The sequence below is a fragment of the Bos mutus genome, chromosome 28 (genome assembly GCF_027580195.1).
Source record: "Bos mutus isolate GX-2022 chromosome 28, NWIPB_WYAK_1.1, whole genome shotgun sequence".
Classification (NCBI taxonomy): domain Eukaryota; kingdom Metazoa; phylum Chordata; class Mammalia; order Artiodactyla; family Bovidae; genus Bos; species Bos mutus.
In genome coordinates this window covers 41596548-41617324 of record NC_091644.1, presented here as the reverse complement: position 1 = coordinate 41617324, position 20777 = coordinate 41596548, and the positions used below count along the sequence as shown (strand labels likewise).

Below are 20777 nucleotides of genomic sequence, written 5' to 3'. Positions count from 1 at the left end.
CCGAGGATCAAACCTACGCCCCTACATTGGAAGCGTAGAGTTTTAACCACTGGACCTCTAGGGAAGTCCCAGAATGCAGTCTTTTTAAGACCATACAATTATATATAGTCAGATACTTACTGACTGTTCACTCATTAAACCTGGGGAGTACCAGGGGTACAAAGATGAACAAGATGTAAACCCTGTTCTGGATAGAAGGCAGGGTGGTTGGTGACGTGTAAACTAGTCATTCGTTGACATAAAGACAGAGAGCTATGGACAGACTGCTGAGGTTACTGAGAATAGTGCGTGGGAAAGGGCCCACACTCAGCAAGGTGTGACTTGTAAACCAGCCTTGAAGGGCACTAGGAGCCCTTCAGGAAGACAGCTGGGGAGGAGCATGGCTAATGCAGGGAGTAGGAACACGCAGTGAGGGGGCGACAGCACTGGGCGTCTCTTGACCCGCTGGTGACGGGTGACGTTAGAGCACTGGCTTTGGGGAAGGAGTGATGGAGATGGACATGTGGACAAAGGCTGGATCCCAGAGGCCTGCTATCTTGGAGTCTGGACTAGAGTTGGAGGTCACAGAATGCAGCCGTGGATTTAGGCAGGGAAGTATGGCGGATTGGCCTTGGGAAGTAGCCAGATTTCAGTTTAAAGATGGACCACGGTGGGGAGGGACTGGAGTCAGGGAGACAAGCAGGAAGACTGCCATTCAGAGATGAGCACTCAGGCAGCAGAGCCAGGCAGCCGCAGAGGGCAGCGTGGCTGACAGAGGCCTGGAGGCATTACTCACAGGAGTGCTGGTCAGCCGAGTGTTGATCACCAGTAGGGAAGTAAGGATAAATCATACATCTCTTCCCAGTATTGTAATGGTCTGATAGGAGGCACAGGACATGTTGATTGTAATATAAGGCGTAAAGTTGTGAAAGAGGAATACCCAGAAACATATGAAAATGGAGGCACCTGTCTTTCTGAGGTGTTTTGCTTTTTCCAGAGGGGATAAATATGTGGCTAATCCATAGCTAAAAGTATCTGTGCAGCCACCATGACAGCTGTAGTTGTCATTAATACAAAGTGAGAGTCGGTTGGTAAGTTCCAGAAGTCAGGTACCAGAAATGATCAAACACAGTTTCTAATTTAGAACGTGGTGTGTATATTTGGTTCCTTTTTTGCTTTTTTACCCAGATTATTTCATATTCTTAAGCATTCTCATGCCTAGGCTATGATATGCATATTATTATATTATATATGTAAAATAAATCGTATTGTATTGTATATATAGTGTCACGCACTGTATCATTACATGAACAACCTGAGACAAGGCAGATTAGTCCAGAGTGAATGTGATTGAGTCTGGAAGGAAAAACTTCGCCTCCCACTTGACCCTTCCATGAAGCATTCAGAACCTGTTGTCCCGCTTGAGCAGCGTGTCTCCTTTACACACCTGTCAGCCAGCTCTTCGGAGAAGGCAGTGGCACCCCACTCCAGTACTCTTGCCTGGAAACTCCCATGGACGGAGGAGCCTGGTGGGCTGCAGTCCATGGGGTCGCTAAGAGTCAGACATGACTGAGCAACTTCACTTTCACTTTTCACTTTCATGCATTGGAGAAGGAAATGGCAACCCACTCCAGTGTTCTTGCCTGGAGAATCCCAGGGACGGGGGAGGCTGGTGGGCTTCCGTCTATGGGGTGGCACAGAGTCGGACACGACTGAAGCGACTTAGCAGCAGCAGCAGCCAGCTCTTTGTCTCAGGGTAAGAATAAAATGAGTTCCCTTATTAAGAATATTGTTAAATACTCCCATCTCTTTTATCATGCTTATAATTCTAACTCCTCAGCTATCTCTTGGCCGGTGGAGTGTCGGGTGCTGACGTACCAGAAATTGTTATGAACCTACTTCTTCAGTTACCTTTGATACAGGAAAACCAGAAAAGTCTCCTTGGTGTCCCTTTGTACTCAGGGAGATGTGAAGCTTGGAGGGTGCCTTTTCGGGTTGCCCTTTGGTTTACCTCCAAAGTTGTAAAGTGATATTCTTGCCATCTTGGAATTTAGGTGTGTCGCATATCTTCTTTAAAAAAAAAAAAAAATTTAATTTATTTATTTTTGGCTGCATTGGGTCTTAGTTGAGGCTGCAGGCTTAACTGACGTGTAGTATGTGGAATTTTAGTTCCCTGACCAGGGTTGAACCCACGTTAGAAGGGTAGAACCACCCATTAGAAGGCATGTTCTTAATCACTGGACCCCCCTCCCCTCCCCAGGGAAGTCCCTAGCATGTATTCTTGTCTTAGTATTCTTAGATTCACATATGTGATTTTCTTGTCATGTAACTTGATATTACAAAAATGTGATTCCTGAGAAAGTGTTGGCTTTCAAAATGGGAGTTGATGTGCATTTCAGAATGGCTAACAGATTTGGGGTAGATGAAAAAGTATGTTATATGTCCTTAAAAAGAGTTGATTTATGATATACTGCTTTTAAAATATCCTTCCCATGTAGTATCATTACCTCATTTGGTGGGGTCTAAAACCAGTACCTGTACTTCACAGTAAATGTGTCATTTCACTAGCGTTAATTCATACTAGGGGTAAGACCCCCAGCAGTGACCCAGCCCGTTTCTTTGCCATTTCCCTGAATGAATTGTCCTTGCCTATGTAGATAATGAACCTGCTGAAGCAGTTATCCAGTCCAGCATTCTTCTGCATTCCAACATCGTCAGCCTCGTCAAAGACCGGGTGATTCTGAAAATGGAGTGCGGAGACTCGGAACTGGTGGATGGACTCATTTTCCAGCATATCACCCTCCTCATGTGCTTGGCATACAGGAACCAACTGCTCAACATTTTTGTCCGTCCGTCCTTAGTCGCTATGGCATTGCAGATGACACCTGGGTTCAGGAAAGGTAACTTTTGGTACCATGGTCTTGAATTCTGGAAGAGACCTGGCCATTCAGTCCCATGTAGGGAGCAACGTTTGAAGCTTTAAATGCCGTGCCACGTGTGTGCAGCCCACACCCCAGCAAGGGAAGGGCCTGTACTCAGAATTAGTCAGGTTTTCCTCCTAAATACATGACTAACTGCCTAAAACTCGGGAATTGCAAAGGACCTAAAAAAATGATCTAATCTAAACATCTCCTTTTATAAATGAGGAACACTAGGCCTAGAAATTTCTGACTACTTGAGGGTATGGGACGAGAGCACAGCTCTCCATTGCCTGGTCTGATGCGCTTTCTCTGATGTCACTTCCCTCAGCCGACAGAAGCAGACGGGGTGGGTGAACAGTCCCAGCGGTGTGTGAGTGCTCATATACAGGAGCGTGCTGGTCGCACCGAGGAGTATAACAACAAGTGGAGCCGTGTTTTTCACAGAAACCTGTAGTCAGGGCTGCACTGTAGAATTTTTGGAGGCTGAGTTCCTTCCCCGAAGGCCTCTGATTCAGTTGGTTGTCTTTGTGTTTGTCATCCAGAGCTCTGTAGATCATTTTAAGGAAAAGCCAGAGTGGAGGTACACTGGGCTCAGCTACAGACCTTTAGCCTTGGAAGGAAATGTCATTTTGTGAATGAGGAAACTGGGGCCCAGAGGGGTCAGACAGCTTAGCTCAGGACAAAGGAAACTCAGACCTTGATCCTAGTTCTCCCTGAGGCTTCTCACGTTGGGATTCATCCACAGCTGAGGGGCACATACGTAGTCTTCTGGAGTATTTCAGTGTGAAATTGGAGGCGACCGTTTGTGTCCGCATGGAGGTATATTTTTATGATGAGAAAAGTCATGCCAGAAAGATCAATGTCTGTATTTGATGGGCCAGGAAGACCCACACATCTGAGGGGTAAGACAGTAGTTTCTAGTGTTGTGTGCCAGTGTGTTCTAGTGCCAAAGATGGGATAGAGACATCGGCAGATGTTAATGTGGAAGGAAGGGAGGAAGCCATTCCTTTCCTTCTCTGCTAGGAAACCATGCACAGGTGAAGTGAAGTGCCCTGGCTTTAAGGCCACTTGCTCATTTCCACACTGACTGATTAGAAGCCTGATTGTAATTCAGCTTCAACCATTGAAATCATACTAGACTGTAGTTTACTTGTGGGTAAAATTTAGATTGTTTATAGCTTCCTTCCCCGGTAGCTCAGCTGGTAAAGAATCCGCCTGCAATGCAGGAGACCCCAGTTCTATTCCTGGGTCGGGAAAGTCCCCTGGAAAAGGGATAGGCTACCCACTCCAATATTCATGGGCTTCCCTGGTGACTCAGATGATAAAGAATCCGCCTGCAATGTGGGAGACCTGGGTTCAATCCCTGGGTGGGAAGATCCCCTAGAGGGAGAGCATGGCAACCCACTCCAGTGTTCTTGCCTGTAGAATCCCCATGGGCAGAGGAGCCTGGCAGGCTACAGTCCTTGGGGTCGCAAGAGTTAGACACAACTGAGCAACTAAGCACACAGCATAGCTTCCTTGCCCCTGGAATATGAATAATATGCCTTTAAAATACTACATTTTGAGCTTCAAGAGGAACAGGACATATGTATACCTATGGCTGACTCATGGCAGAAACCAAAGCTATTGTAAAGCAATTATTCTTCAATTAAAAATAAATAAATTAAAAAAAATACTACATTTTGGAGTATCATGAACTGCTTGGTACTCCCTGCCTGTTTAAAAAGCTGAGTTGTAATTTTGTGTAATGAATTTATTTCCAGAGGATGTCTACAGTTGCTTTCGCTTCCTATGCAGTGTTTTTTCAGATGAGTTCATCTTTCTTCCAGGAAATGCACTAAAGGTAAATCCTTAACTGCAGAAAAGCTGTGTGTTTATGGTGTGAGTTCTGAAAATATTAGGCTTGGATTCACAGGTGTGTCTTCCCTTCCTTCAAGGCTACATGCAGCAGAGAAAGAGACGTGCAAAAGGGAAACATGGACACTTATAGTTCAACAAACTCGGTTTTAATTCTTCACATTTAATCAATAATTTGGGGATTATTTGGTGAGAGGAACCAAATCATTGAACTGTTAGTGCAGCCACTGTAAAAATAACTAATAGCCAACTATTCTGTTAGAAAATTTACCAATCAGGACGCGTTTTCCAGCACAACTTACTGGAATGATTAGGGTCTTTTGCTTAGAGACAGTGGAGAACAGTGGTCCTGCCTGGTGGTGTGGACAGCTGGTGAAGGATCGGGCCCCCAGAGCTGGACCGCTGGCTTGCAGGCGTGGAAGCAGCACTGGCAAGTGGGTCTCGGGTCTGTCCGTTACGCTGAGGGACACAGGTTTTGTTCAGTAGGAAGTGAGGGCAGCCATTTTGAGCATAACATGATTCTCAGTGTTTTTCGGACTTGCCGCATGCACTTTTGTTTAAATGTGAGGAGAGTATGGCTGTATACAAAGTGAAAGAAGATCTGTTGCCCAGGTAATGGTTTCTGAGGCTTATCAGGTTTTCAGTGTTTACTGTATTTGAGGATCAATATTCTGAGCGTCGAAACAGTGCTGCTCTGGCTCCTAACAACCACAACCGTGGGTCTGGGAAGGGTTGCAGAATTAGCTAGTGTTTCTCTTGTTTCAAGGGTGCATGGCTGCATACACTGAGCCCAGCAGTGGATCATTGACCTAAATTATAAATTTGTGGATGAATTCTGTCTTTTCCCCTCCCCTTCCAGGACTTTGAAGAAGGCTGTTACTTGCTTTGTAAAAGTGAGGCCATACAAGTGATGACGAGGGACATCCTAGTTACAGAAAAAGGAAATTCTGTGTTAGAGTTTTTAATAGGACTTTTTAAACCTTTTGTGGAATCTTATCAGGTGTGTAAATCTTTGCAAGTTCTCCTTCATCCTCCCATAACAAATATAACTGAGACTGTCCTACCCTGTACTTATTTCCGGTCTGAAGAGCAAGTGTCTTCCCCAAGGGAAGAGAACTTTTTTTTTGCAAGGGGAGGGGTCTTTATTCTGCCATAGAGGGGCAGAATACAATTAAGAGGGTCAGTGTAAAATTTTTACTGTTCTATTGTAGTTGGCTTCCCTTTTTCACTTTCTGTTCCTCTTATCCCCCCTCTTAAAAATCAGATAATTTGCAAATACCTCTTGAATGAAGAAGAAGACTACTTCACTGAGAAACAGTACTTCATAAGAGTTAGAAAATTCACAAGTCAGCTTCTCGATCAAGGTGAGTCACAACCCTGAAGGCGGTGCTTTCTGTCAGCTGAGAACAAACAGGAGGTCACTCACTCCCTCATCCCTGTGTTTTAGGGGCCTCACAGTGTTACGATGTATTATCCTCCGACGTACAGAAAAATGCCTTAGCAGCTTTTGTGAGGCTCGGTGTGGTGGAGAAGAAGAAGGTGTAAGTAACAGAGCATGATGCCCAGGGTGGGCTCGGGGCGGCGACAGCTCAAAGCAGTCGAACAGCAAGTCCATAGAGAGAGCTGTGGAGATGCATGTGGTCTAGGAAGCATCACGTCATGCTTCACTTCTGCACGTTCTGAGTAGTGAAGCCACTCTGCGTTCCCATGCAGATTTTATGTGGCTATGAATAAACATTACACTGAAGCAAAGAAAAAATTTGCTTTAGGCCAGCATTTTGGCTTTGACCTAATTATTGAAATGTATAGGTTAATTCTGGAGTAGGAAATGGCAACCCACTCCTTTATTGCCTGAAATATTCCCTGGACAGAGGAGCCTGGTGGGCGCAGTCCATTGGGAGCAAAGAATTGGACACGACCGAGCGATTGAGTACACGTGCACACATATTGGTTAATTATAAGAAAATCCGAGTGGGGGGCATGTCGTGTGTGTGTGTATCCTTACATATATGTTAATATACACACAACTTTCAGCTATTTAAAACTACCCTTGAGGAAGACTATTTAAACATTCTTACTATATAAAAAATGAATGTTGTCTTTTTGTCCTAATTTATGCAGTAAGAAAGCTTATTATTTTTTCTCCTAGAAATAATGATTATATATTTAACGTGAACGAACCTGCCACAACAAAGTTAGAGGAAATGCTTGGTAAGTACCATTTAATAAAATGTGATGGGTTTTCACATTGCATTTAGCAACATATAGTAAAACAGGAAAGTACGGTACTAAATAATTTATCAAAATGAACAGCAGTCAAGCTTTAATACACGCAAAGAACTATTTTTGTTTTATTTTTGTTTTTTTTTTTATATTCATGGATAAGCTTTATTCCAATGTCTACATAAAAATGAGTTGATGTTAATTAGGAAAAAGTTTTTCCAAAGGCGTTAAAATTTATCAAACAACAGAATTTTGTCCTTCCCTTTAGGCAAAGAACTATTTCTATCATCTAGAGTTTTCTTAAGGAACTAAGAAGAAAACTAACAGAAAACACACCAGGCATAAAATAGGCAGTCTTATACAGCATAAAAATGATCCGCTCCTAACATACTAACCAGGGTGCATGATCTAGTCCTGGTGACATCAAGAAGATGCCTCTCCTTCTAGTTTGGATTCATTAGCTCCCATTTCATTGCCAAGGACCTTAGTTTCTTGAATGGGGCCTGAAGCCAGGCCTTAGCAATGAAAGCATGGAGTCCTAACCACTGGACTGCCTGCTTAGGACTAAAATAGTCTTCTATTTATAGTATGTCTGAAATTTCAGAATACATAACCTTGAAATTCGATTTTGAATTTTGTGGTGGTGGTGTTCAGTTCCTAAGTCGTGTCTGCCTCTGCGACCCGTGGACTGCAGCATGCCAGGCTTCCCTGTCTTTCACCATCTCCCAGAGTTTGCTCAAACTCATGTCCATTAAGTTGGTGATGCCATCCAACCATCTCATCCTCAGTCGTCCCCTTCTCTTTCTGCCTTCAGTCTTTCTCAGCATCAGGGTCTTTTCCAGTGAGTCAACTTTACACATCAGGTGGCCAGAGTATTGGAGCTTTAGCTTCAGCATCAGTCCTTTCAATGAATATTTAGGGTTGATTTCCTTAGGATTCACTGGTTTGATCTCCTTACTGTCCAAGGGACTCTCAACAGTCTTTTCCAATACCACAATTCAAAAGCATCAGTTCTGCGGCGCTCAGCCTTCTTTATGGTCCAACTCTCACATCCATGGCTACTGGAAAAACTATAGCTTTGACTACGTGGATCTTTGTTAGCAAAGTGACATCTCTGCTTTTTAATATGTTGTCCAGATTTTTCATAGGTTTTCTTCCAAGAAGCAAGTGTCTTTTAAAATTTCATAGCTGCAGTCACCATCCACAGAGACCACTAAAATTAAGTGTGTCACTGTTTCCATCGTTTCCCCAGCTATTTGCTGTGAAGTGATGGGACCAGGTGCCATAATCTTAGCTTTCTGAATGTTGAGTTTTAAGCCAACTTTTTCACTCTCCTCTTTCACCTTCATCAAGAGGCTCTTTAGTTCCTCTTTGCTTTCTGCCATTAGGGTGGTATCGTATGCATATTTGAGGTTGTTGATATTTCTCCTGGCAATCTTGATTCCAGTGGTGCTTCATCTAGCCCAGCATTTCGCATGACCTACACTGTATATAAGTTAAATAAACAGGGTGACAATATACAGCCTTGACGTACTCCTTTTCCAGTTTTGAGCCTGTATGTTTATTCCATATCTGGTTCTGTTTCTTCTTGACCTGCATACAGGTTTCTCAGGAGGCAGGTAAGTTGGTCCAGTATTCCCATCTCTTTAAGAATTTTCCACAGTTGGTTATGATCCACAAAGTCAAAGGCTTTAGCATAGTCAGTGAAGCAGAAGTAGATGGTTCATGGAATTCTCTTGCTTTTTCTCTGAGACAGTGGATGTTGGCAATTTGATCTCTGGTTCCTCTGCCTTTTCTAAATCCAGTGTCTACATCTGGAAGTTCTCAGTTCACATACTGTTGAAGCCTAGCTTGAAGGATTTTGAGCATTAACTTGCCAACATGCGAAATGAACGCAATTGTATGGTAGTTTGAGCATTCTTTGGCATTGCCTTCCTTTGGGATTGGAATGAAAACTGACCTTTTCCAGTCCTGTGGCCACTGTTGAGATTCCCAAATTTGCTGGCATATTGAGTGCAGCACTTTAACAGCATCATCTTTCAGGATTTGAAATAGCTCAACTGGAATTCTGTCACCTCTACTAGCTTTGTTCATAGTAATGCTTCCTAAGGCCCACTTGACTTCACACTGTAGGATGTCTGACTCTAGGTGAGTGACCACACCATTGTGGTTATCTGGGTCATTAAGACCTTTTTTCATTCCAATCCCAAAGAAAGGCAATGCCAAAGAATGCTCAAACCACCACACAATTGCACTCATCTCACATGCTAGTAAAGTAATGCTCAAAATTCTCCAAGCCAGACTTCAGCAATATGTGAATCGTGAACTTCCAGATATTCAAGCTGGTTTTAGAAAAGGCAGAGGAACCAGAGATCAAATTGCCAACATCCACTCGATCATCGAAAAAGCAAGAGAAAACATCTATTTCTGCTTTGTTGACTATGCCAAAGCCTTTGACTGTGTGGATCACAATAAACTGTGGAAAATTCTTCAAGAGATGGGAATACCAGACCACCTGACCTGCCTCTTGAGAAACCTATATGCAGGTCAGGAAGCAACAGTTAGAACTGGACATGGAACAAAAGACTGGTTCCAAATAGGAAAAGGAGTATGTCAAGGCTGTATATTGTCACCCTGCTTATTTAACTTATATGCAGAGTACATCAAGAGAAACGCTGGGCTGGATGAAGCATAAGCTGGAATCAAGATTGCTGGGAGAAATATCAATAATATCAGATATGCAGATGATACCACCCTTATGGCAGAAAGTGAAGAGGAACTAAAAAGCCTCTTGATGAAAGTGAAAGAGGAGAGTGAAAAATTTGGCTTAAAGCTCAACATTTAGAAAACGAAGATCATGGCATCTGGCCCCATCACTTCATGGGAAATAGATGGGGAAACAGTGAAAACAGTGTCAGACTTTATTTTTTTGGGCTCCAAAATCACTGCAGATGGTGATTGCAGCCATGAAATTAAAAGACGCTTACTCCTTGGAAGGAAAGTTATGACCAACCAAGACAGCATATTCAGAAGCAGAGACATTACTTTGCCAACAAAGGTGCATCTAGTCAAGGCTGTGGTTTTCCCAGTGGTCACGTATGGATGTGAGAGTTGGACTGTGAAGAAGGCTGAGCACCTAAGAATTGATGCTTTTTATTTATTTATTTATTTTATTTTTTAACTTTACAATATTGTATTGGTTTTGCCATATATCAACATGAATCCGCCACAGGTGTACACATGTTCCCCATCCTGAACCCTCCTCCCTCCTCCCTCCCCGTACCATCCCTCTGGGTTGTCCCAGTGCACCAGCCCCAAGCATCCAGTATCGTGCATCGAACCTGGACTGGCGACTCGTTTCATCTATGATATTATACATGTTTCAGTGGACTCTGTGGGAGAGGGAGAGGGTGGGATGAATTGATGCTTTTGAACTGTGGTGTTGGAGAAGACTCTTGAGAGTCCCTTGGACTGTAAGGAGGTCCAACCAGTCCATCCTAACCGAGATCAGTCCTGGGTGTTCTTTGGAAGGACTGATGCTAAAGCTGAAACTCCAGTACTTTGGCCACCTCATGTGAAAAGTTGACTCATTGGAAAAGACTCTGATGCTGGGAGGGATTAGGGGCAGGAGGAGAAGGGGACGACAGAGGATGAGATGGCTGGATAGCATCACCGACTCGATGGACATGGGTTTGGGTGAACTCCGGGAGTTGATGATGGACAGGGAGGCCTGGTGTGCTGCAATTCATGGGGTCGCAAAGAGTCGGACACGACTGAGCAACTGAACTGAACTGAAGACCTTTTTTGTACAGTTCTTCTGTGTGCTCTTGCCACCTCTTACTATCTTCTGCTCTGTTAGGTCCACACCACTCCTGTCCTTTGTTGTGTCTGTCTTTTGCATGATACATTCCCTTGGTGTCTCTAATTTTCTTGAGGAGATCTCTAGTCTTTCCCATTCGTTTGTTTTCTGCTATTTCTTTGCATTGTTCATTTAAGATGTTTTTTTTTTTTATCTCCCTGCTCTTCTTCGGAATTTGGTGAGAGAGGCATAAAGCTAAAATAGACACCAAAACCCTCATTCTGAGGATGATGGAGTTGATTTCTTAATCTCAGAAGTCAACGGTGTGAGAGTGAACATACTGGAACATGCTCGCCTTGAAGTTCAGGAAACGTGGCTGGGGGCACCATGGCCATGCCCATCGCCTCTTTGAGACACTGCTGCTTCTATTAACGGTGCTGCTGTCTCCACTGATTGTTTTTCAGTCTGTAAAACTCTGCACAGATGTCGTGTGTTTTTCTTTCGCCAGTGCCCAAGTGTTGTATGATTTCATGAGCCATCTCTCTGTTTTTACCTTAGGTTGTAAAACACCAGTAGGAAAACCAGCAACTGCGAAGCTTTAATGATTGCCAAATGGTTACGGAAAAATTGGTCGTGTAATTTCTGTCATTCATGGACTCGTATTACAACAAAGAGGGAAGTAAAGGAAGCGACCCATCTTCTCATCCTTTATAAGGCTTCGAGAACAGTGGACTCAGTACAGAGGGAGAGCTATCAATTTAAGTAGTCAGTGAAATTTGCTCCACAATGGTTAAAAAGACGTTTGTGTCCAACGCTGTGTGTGTTTTAAAATAAAACAGGCTTTTGGAAACATGTTTGGAAATACAAAGCCTAGCTCCTATTTCACTAACACGTTCAACTTACTACATGTATTTAACTGTTATGTTGACTTCTGAATTAAAATGCAGCATCAACTTTATAAAGGCTCTGGCTATCAAAAGAGAACTACTAGAAAGGGCATGTCTTACGCTTCTCGTGACTTTCTTTAATTCAGGTTGCCTCAAACAAGTACACATTTGACAAAGATATATAATAAAGTAGCTAGCTTCCATTAAACTTTGCCACCCAAGGGCCTTAATCAGTAAAACTGAATTAGAGAAAGTACATGTGACAGAGAGAAGTTATGCGATGTATCATAAATAGGCTTAACATTTCAAAGGAAGAAAAGTTTGAAATAAGATGGGCAAATAGCAAACCTCTCGCCGCTTCTGGAAGGGCATTTAAGCTGAGAATTTGGATGAGATCAGCCAGTCCTCGAAATGTGGGGCTCAGGTGACAGAGGAGGGGGCAAGGGGTGAGTGTGCAGAGAGAACTGTAATCAGAATGTCCTGGGGTTGGTTCTGAAGGACCTGGAAGACCAATGTAACTGAAACAAGAGCCATGGAAAATGAAATTAAAAAGAAACGCAGGTATATTCATCTGCTTGGGCTGCCATAATGAAATACCACAGAGTGGGCAGCTTAAACAGCAGAAATTTGGTTTTTTACAGCTCTGGAGGCTCAAAGTCCAAGACCAAGGTGCCAGCAAGGTAGGTTTCATTCTGAAGCCTCTTTCCTGGGCTTGTAGGAGGCCACCATCTTGCAATGTGCTCACCTTACTTCTCTATGCGTCTGAAGACAACAGTCTCTGGTATCTCTTCTTAGAAGGGCGTTACCCCATCAGACTAGGGCCCCACCCCATTTGCCCAATCTAGCCCTGATTACTGCCAACGGCTCCAGACATGTCACATTGGGAATTAGGGCATCAATATCTGAATTTCGAACTGTGGTGCTGGAGAAGACTGTTGAGAGTCCCTTGGACAGCAGGGAAATCAAACCAGTCAATCCTAAAGGAAATCAATCCTGAACATTCATTGGAGGGACTGATGGCTAAAGCTCCAATACTTTGGCCACCTGGTATGAAGAGCCGACTTATTGGAAAAGATCCTGATACTAGGAAAGATTGAGGGCAAGAGGAGAAGGGGGCAACAGAGGACGAGATGGTTGGAAGGCATCATCAACTCAATGGACATGAGTTTAAGCAAGCTCTGGGAGATGGGAGAAGGGCAGAGAAGCCTGGTGTGCTGTAGTCCATGGGGTCGCAAAGAGTCAGACACAACTGAGCGACTGAACAACAATAACAGTCTGAATTTGGGGACCACCATTCAGTCCATAGCAACAAGGCTCAATTTCTGCAGTGCCTTAGAGACTTCTTGTAAAACGTTTGAATAGGAATATAAGTCCCATGGGAAATGCTGAAACGTGGTTTCAGCATTTGCTTGTAGGACTGTCTGTATCCAAATCCCTGGAATGTGTGTTCATTCCCCAGAGGCCCAGCTGTTTGTGCTGCACATCCGGATTGGAGAGTCACTCCCCTGGCCCGTGCACTGGGGGCAGAGGGGCCCTCTATGTGGCTCTGCTTGTTGGAAAGCCAGAGAAGACTCACTAAGAGCTGAGGAGTCAGTTGAACAGTTCTTGGCTTGTATGGATCGTATGGCTTGCCAGCTAAACGGCACTGAGCTGCTGCCCTCCAGGTAGTCCAGAGCAGTGGGGAAGCTGGGGCCCTGGCCAGTCCTTGCTGAGTGGGTGTGCACCCAATCTGGTTACTTGTTTTCTCCTGCTATGTATGTGTTGAAGACTGAGTAAGATGACTTTTATTTACTTTTTGATGTGTTTGTAATGCATTTCCAGTTTGGGGACAAAGCTACTTGGGTGCAAATGGCTATAGACTTCTCTCCCGGCCAGTTCCGGCATTAGAGCCAGGCAGGTAAGCCCATAGTGGAGAGGCAGGAAATGGGCTGCAGCCCAAGCAGTTGAGGTCTTGGTGTAGGGGCAGCTGTGGGGGGTGAGTGGGTAGGTGGGGCTTTTTCTCTCTCGGTCTTCTCGGACCCTCCCAAGTCAACCTGAAGTCTTAGTCAAAGGACAGCGTGCTTCCTATGCTGATGGGGCTTCAAGTGGGTATCCTGTACCCTGCCCCACACAAGCTCTTGCACTCACCTGCAGTTACAAGCCACACTGCTGTCCCTAAACTGCCCCTGCCCCCCATCCCATCTATAAACTGTGGAGCTGCCCTTGCTTTGAAGTTAGTAAAAGAAGGACCCATAGCATCTGGTTTTCCAGGATAGTCTCCTATCCTAACACCACACAGTGTAGCAGCCAAGAATGCAGAGTCTGAAGCCCAACTGGCTGTGAAGTCCAGCAACCATACGTGAGCCCTGTGTCATTTGCTTAACATCTTAAAGCCTCAACTTCCTTATCCATAAAATGGGGATGATGAGAGTACCTCTTGAGTTGTAAGAAATAGTGTCAGTAAAATGTTAGATCCAGTCCTTGGCAGTGAGTATAACCTGTTACTGTGACTAATGACTGGGACCCACCCTGCTTGGCTTCCAGAGTAAATGAGATTGGACGCTTCCAGAGTGCTCAGTATGGCCATAGGCGCTTGCATCCCTGACTGACAACCTTAGGAGCCAGCCTCAGTTGAGCTGTTTAGCCCAAGAGCGTTACATGTGCCTCACTGGGCTGTCTCTCGCAGACACCTGCCATCCTCCAAGGTCAGCTGGGCCATGGTGGAAGTCACAGCTTTCCAGATATCCCTTCTTCCTCTCACCAGTGGGATCAAATCCTTCAGTGTGGGGTAGAAAACAGATTTTGATGTGTTACTTGACTCCGTTCATATCTTTACTTTTTTGTTTTTCCTGATTAAAGTTATCAACTCTGACAGAAGTATGACTCCCCCTTCAGTAAGTTCAAACACATTTTTCTAGAGCCCACCCTGGACTGGTTGCTTTCTAGGCCTGCATGTAGCTGTCAACCAGGGGTTTCCCATCACTGGGAAACTGTTACCTTAACATTTTCCTTCACTTTTCTGCATTGGATTCCCCTCTCTCTTGGATCCCATATCTTTCCTTTTATCTGTTTAATTTTAGTGAAGTACATGTTCCAGGGGTATGAGGGGTTAATATTTTAGGTTTCACCTGCCTAAAAATCTTTCCACAGTCACAGTTGTCTGATGGCTTAGCTGGGTATAGAGTTCTAAGTTAGAGATAATTTTCCTTCAGAATTTTGAAAAGCGTTTCTCCTTTATCTTCTGTTTTCTAAAGTTGATTAGAACATTCTGATTCCTGAATATGAACATTTGCTTTGTCAGAAAATCTTTAGGATCTCCCTTCTGAAATTTCAAGTGATGTGCTTTGTTCTCAGTGAGTTTCTGTTTGTGGCTCAAGCAAATTTATTATCTTACTGTTTAGGTCAGAAGTCTGAAAGGGAATCTCAGTGGGCAGCCTTCCTTCTGAGGCTGTCATGGGTGTATGACATGGGTGTATTTCCTCGCCTTTTCCAGCTTCCAAAGACCACCATGTGCCTCAGCTCCTGGGTCCCCTCAAAGCCACGGTGTCCAGCTGAGTCTTCACACTGCCTCTTCCTGCTTCTCTCTTCTCTCTCTTTTCCACTTTTTAAAAAAAATGGTATAATTGAAATAGCATTATATTAGTTTCAGGTATAAATGTCGTAATTCAGTATTTGTATACATTGCAAAATGATCCCCACAATAAGTCCAGTTATTATTTGTCACCAAATATGGTTACAGAATTCTTTTTTCCTGTCATGGAAACTTTTAAGACCTATTCTCAACAACTGTCAAGTATGCAATATTGTATTATTGTATTATTATTGTATATTGTATTATAATAATAATCAAGTAGTATTAATTAGAGTCACCATCCTGTACATCACATCCCCAGGACTTAACTCATTCTGTAACTGGAAGCTTGTTCCTTTCGACCCACCCCACCCCCGGACCTATTTCATCCACGTCCAGACCTGCTGCCTCAGGCAACCACCAATCTGTTCTCTATATCCGGGAACTCAATTTTTTTTTTTCCCTTTAGATTCCACGTGTAAGTGAGATTGTATGGTATTTATCTTTTCTTGTGTGACTTACTTCCCTTAACATAATGCCCTCAGGGTCCATCCAGACTGTCATAAATGGCAAGATTTCCTTCCTTTTTTATGACTGAGAAGTATTCTGCTGTATATAAATACCATAATTTCTCTATCCATTCATTTATTGATGGACATTTAGGTTGCTTTTATGTCTCAGCTATTAAGACTAGGGCTTCCCAGGTGGCACTAGTGGTAAAGAACTTGCTGCCAATGCAGGAGACATGAGACCCTGGTTTGATCCCTGGGTTAGGAAGATCCCCTGGAGGGATATGATAACCCACTCCAGCATTCTTGCCTGGAGAATTCCATAGACAGAGGAGCCTGGCGGGCTATAGTCCATAGGGTGGCAAAGAATCAAACACTGAAGCGACTTAGCCCACAGGAAGCATCCAGTAAAGATCAGATCATCGCTGGCTCTTACCCATCCTCACACATGGGCATGCAGAGGCTGCATGCCCCGAGTCCCCAGCTTGTCCTGTGGGTAGTGGCCCTTGCGGCCACAGATCACTTCCCAGGGGTGGGTGTCAGTCACCCTGGTGGTGGGATGCTCATGGGATCTCCACTGGCTCAGTCTGTCCTTAGCTTGAGAGGAGGAAATTACACTCTTTACATGTAAAATTCATGAGTTGAAATCGAAGGTTACCACTCTGCCTGAAAAACTGAAGCTTCCCATTGTGCAAGTTGTCAGGTGTGGCAGCCTCTGAACTAAAGAGCTTAAGGTTGGGGATGCAGGCAAGGCCTCAGTGGGCCGTCTCCCAGGGTGCACCCAAGGCCAGACGGGGCCAGCTCTGTGCCACGCGCCCTCAGAAGAGCCCTAATAGCTCATTTGATCCTCAGGACAACTGTGAGGTTGTTACCTTTAGGTTAATCCTTTTATCCACAAGAAATCGAGCTGCATGGACGTTCTATGACATGATTTAAATTATTTCCATTTACTGTTTCCATTTCATGAATGCTTTTGGTGAAACAACCACTGCCAACAGGACTATATAATGTTCAATCACAGGCCAGAGGCCAAAGGGATGGAGTTGCAGGAGCCCAGGCCATGGCCCAGAGCTGTTCAGGGCAGGACCTGGGGAAGCAAAAGTGCCGGTCCAAGGGGTGGGGGTGGTCACTTGAGCTGCCCTGGAACTCAGCTGAGGACAGAATCTTCCTGGAGTGGAGACAGGCTCCCACCTTGAGGCCACTACGTCTTCCTGCTGGGGTATCAGCTTTGCTGTCATCACTGAGCCCCACCACCTCCTTCCTCTCTCTCTGTCTCTAATTCTTTATTTAAAATCACCATTCAAATATGTGGATGAATATTTCTTTCTTGATGTTTCCACTTTTCTCTTTGTTTTTTCTTTTCCTTTTTCACAGTTCAATTAAGCTTCCTTTTCTTTGTCTTAGGGGAAATTATTAATAGCAGTGGGATGGAAGGCAAAAAGAATTGCCAGCAAAATGTTTCCCTCTTAGGCTTTTAGACTTGTTTTCAAGAAACTGCTGCTGCTGCTGCTGCTAAGTCTCTTCAGTCGTGTCTGACTCTGTGCGACCCCATAGACAGCAGCCCACCAGGCTCCCCATCCCTGGGATTCTCCAGGCAAGAGCACTGGAGTGGGTTGCCATTTCCTTCTCCAGTGCATGAAAGTGAAAAGTGAAAGTGAAGTCACTCAGTCGTGTCCGACTCGCAGCGACCCCATGGACTTCAGCCCACCAGGCTCCTCCGTCCATGGGATTTTCCAGGCAAGAGTACTGGAGTGGGGTGCCATTGCCTTCTCCTTTTCAAGAAACTAGGGATAAAACTACCATATGATTCAGCAATTCCACTACTGGGCATTTATCCTGAGAAAATCGTAATTCAAGATGACACATGTCCATTGGAGCACGATTTACAATAGCCAGGATATGGAAGCAACCTAAATGGCCATTGACAGATGAATGGATAAAGATGTGGTACATATATACAATGGAACATTACTCAGCCATAAAAAGGAACAAAATTGTGTCATTTGTTGTTGTCGATCAGTTACTAAGTCGTGTCCAGCTGTTTGTGACTCCATGGATTGCAGCACACCAGGCTTCCCTGGCCTTCGCTATCTCCTGGAGTTTGCTCAAACCCATGTCCACTGAGTCGGTAATCCCATCCAACCATCTCATCCTCTGTCGTCCCCTTCTCCTCCTGCCCTCAGCCTTTCCCAGCATCAGGTCATTTGTAGTGAGGTGGATGAACCTAGAGTCTGTTTCACACAGAGTGAAGTCAAGTCATAAAGAGAAAAACAAATATCATATATAAGGAATACGTATATAGGAATACACATATATAAGGAATCTAGAAAAATGAGACTGATGAAGCTAGTGTAGGGAAGGCATAGAAACCAGATGTAGAGGATGGACTTGTGGACACAGCACGGAAGGAAAGGTTGGGATGAATTGAGAGAGTAGCCTGACGTATATAAACTACCGTGTGTAAAATAGCTAGCTAGCGGGAAGCTGTTGTATAACACAGGAGGCTCAGCTTGGTGTTGTGTGCCAACCTAGGGGAGTGGGGTGCGGGGTGGGGTGGGAGGGCATTTCAAGAGGGAGGGGACATATACATAAGTATATTATATATATATAATATACTTAGAGCTGATTCACATTGTTGTACAGCAGAAACTAACACAACATTATAAAGCAATTATCCTCCAATTTAAAAACAAATCCTATGATAAAACTCTAATGGAAAAGAATATTTTTAAAAGAATACATGTATATACATACATAAAAAAGACTGAGAAAAGGTTGCTGCTTGCAAAAAAAAAATTTATTACTGTAAGACATTTTCTGCCGTTTGTATTTTTCCATTTTCCCTTCCATATTACCTGTGTAGCCTTGTAAACACATCATAATCCAAAACAGCTGAGATTTATAAATAAAACACAAATCAACATTAAAAAAAATTAAATAAACCTGAGGCAGAAGATAGGCTTTGCAGGAAGAAGCAAGGCTCCAAGAAAGAAGTGAGAAGGAAAGACACCTCCCCCTGACCACCACCTCTTGTCTCCTCCACCTGGTCCCGGAGTTCTTCAGAAAGAAAGATGGCCTTGGGGCTGGTGGGGTGGGGAGGGGTTTGTTCTACAGGATTCAATCTACTGTTGAATCCAGAAATCAACAGTGGGGTGCTGGGTTATGGGGAGGGCAGCAAGCAGGGCAGGGTGAGGAGTGTTGGCACAGAGAACCCAGACCCTGGGGTTCACTGTAACAATAAAACCTGATATCCTTAATGTCCTCTGTGAGGTAAAAGATGGTCTTCCCAACCCAGGGATTGAACCCAGGTCTTCCACATTGCAAGCAGATTCTTTACCATCTGAGCCATCAGGGAAATCCATATAAAGGGACAGTCAGACAAAAAGCAAGCTCAGGAAAAATAAACATGAAAACAGATTGGAAATCAAAAACTCAGCAGAAGTTTGGAAGATGAGACATTTCTCATAAATTAGGGCAAAAAGAAATACAAAGATGAAAATTGGAAAGTAATCTTTCCCTCTGAGGTTCTAATTATCCATATTCTAAATGTTGTTGATGCCCCCTTGTAAAATTTCCTTAGTGCTGAATACCTTGTGTCTGAATTGAAGTGAAGTCGCTAAGTCGTGTCCGACTCTTTGCAACCCCGTGGACTGTAGCCTACCAGGCTTCTCCATCCATGGGATTTTCCAGGCAAGAGTACTCGAGTGGGTTGCCATTTCCTTCTCCAGGGGATCTTCCTGACCCAGGGATTGAACCCAGGTCTCCCACATTGCGGGTAGACGCTTTACTGTCTGAGCCACAATACCTTCTTCTAATCTGTCTTCCCTGGTGGCTCAGAGGGTAAGGCATCTGCCTTAAAGTGTAGGAGACCTGGGTTTGATCCCTGGGTCAGGAAGATCCCCTGGAAAAGGGAACGGAAATCCATTCCAGTATTCTTGCCTGGAGAATCCCATGGACAGAGGGGCCTGGTAGGCTACAGTCCACAGGGTCGCAGAGTCGGACACGACTGAGCAACTTCACCTTCTTTCACTTTAACCTATCTTCCAGTTCAATAATGCTGCATCTGATTTTCTCTTAACTCAATCTATTGGTTATCAATTTCAGGTTTTGAGTTACAGCTCTAGGCTCTCCATTTCATTATTTTGTGTGTTGGCTTTTTCATTTCCGGTTCTGAGAAACTGAATTTTGTCACTTATTTCTGAGAACATATTAAAGTTGTGCCTGATAACTCTTTTATCTGGATCCTCTGTTAAGTCTGTTTCTATTGTTTATTGTTTCTCTTTCATTTTAATCAAACAATCTCTTTCATAGATCTCACTATTTTTATTTGAGGACTGAACACTGTATATAAAAAAGTTACAGACTATTTGAGAATTTTATATCCTCAGTGAAAGACTTGGCATTTGCTTCTGGCTGTTCACTGGAGGAACTAGCAACCACAAATCCCCTTCATCTATGGTTTATGATGAGTCCATCCTCAGCTTCTGTCCCTTGACAGCCTCTCTTATTTCTGGTTTTTCTTTGACTTTCAGGGTTCCAATCCTAAAAGCCTATGGTGATTGGTTCATGTTGATGTATGGCAGAAAACAACACAACAATTTAAGGCAATTATCCTCCAATTAAAAATTTTAAAAAGTTCATAAATCACATACATTTGTTTAATGGGTAAATCTGCTTCAGAAAGTAGGCAAAGAAGTGTATTATTGCTAGGTTAAAGGGCTCGTGCATGCGTACTCAGTTGCTCAGTCGTGTCCGACTCTTTGTGACCCTAGGACTGTAGCCCACTAGGCCTCTCTGTCCGTGAGATTCTCCAGGCAAGAATACTGGAGTGGGTTTGCCCTCCTCTGGGGGATCTTCCCAATACAGGGATTGAACCCGCGTCTCCTGTGTCTCCTGTGTTACAGGCAAATTCCTCACCCACTGAGACACCTGGGAAGCCCTGGAATAATTCTGTAATTTCAAATTATCCAGTGAATCAGTTTATGGTAATTATTAATTCTGGCTTGGCTTATGTAACTTTGCTTCATATGTTTAGCTGGTATAATAGTCTGA

General features: G+C 43.9%; 1 protein-coding gene across 3 annotated transcripts in view; it reads left to right on the top strand.

Annotated features, from left to right (window-relative positions):
- Window positions 1–11647, top strand: part of GNPAT (glyceronephosphate O-acyltransferase) — a 40663-nt gene extending 29016 nt beyond the window's left edge. For all 3 annotated transcript variants that reach the window (XM_005891165.3, XM_005891164.3, XM_070364853.1), the window contains 7 exons: window positions 2637–2879; window positions 4664–4743; window positions 5617–5757; window positions 6022–6121; window positions 6205–6298; window positions 6907–6968; window positions 11338–11647. In XM_005891165.3, the coding sequence (XP_005891227.2) occupies window positions 2637–2879; window positions 4664–4743; window positions 5617–5757; window positions 6022–6121; window positions 6205–6298; window positions 6907–6968; window positions 11338–11381 (764 nt within the window). In that variant the 3' untranslated portion in view covers window positions 11382–11647. The remainder of the gene's footprint in view (window positions 1–2636; window positions 2880–4663; window positions 4744–5616; window positions 5758–6021; window positions 6122–6204; window positions 6299–6906; window positions 6969–11337) is intronic.
- Window positions 11648–20777: the final 9130 nt, after the last annotated feature.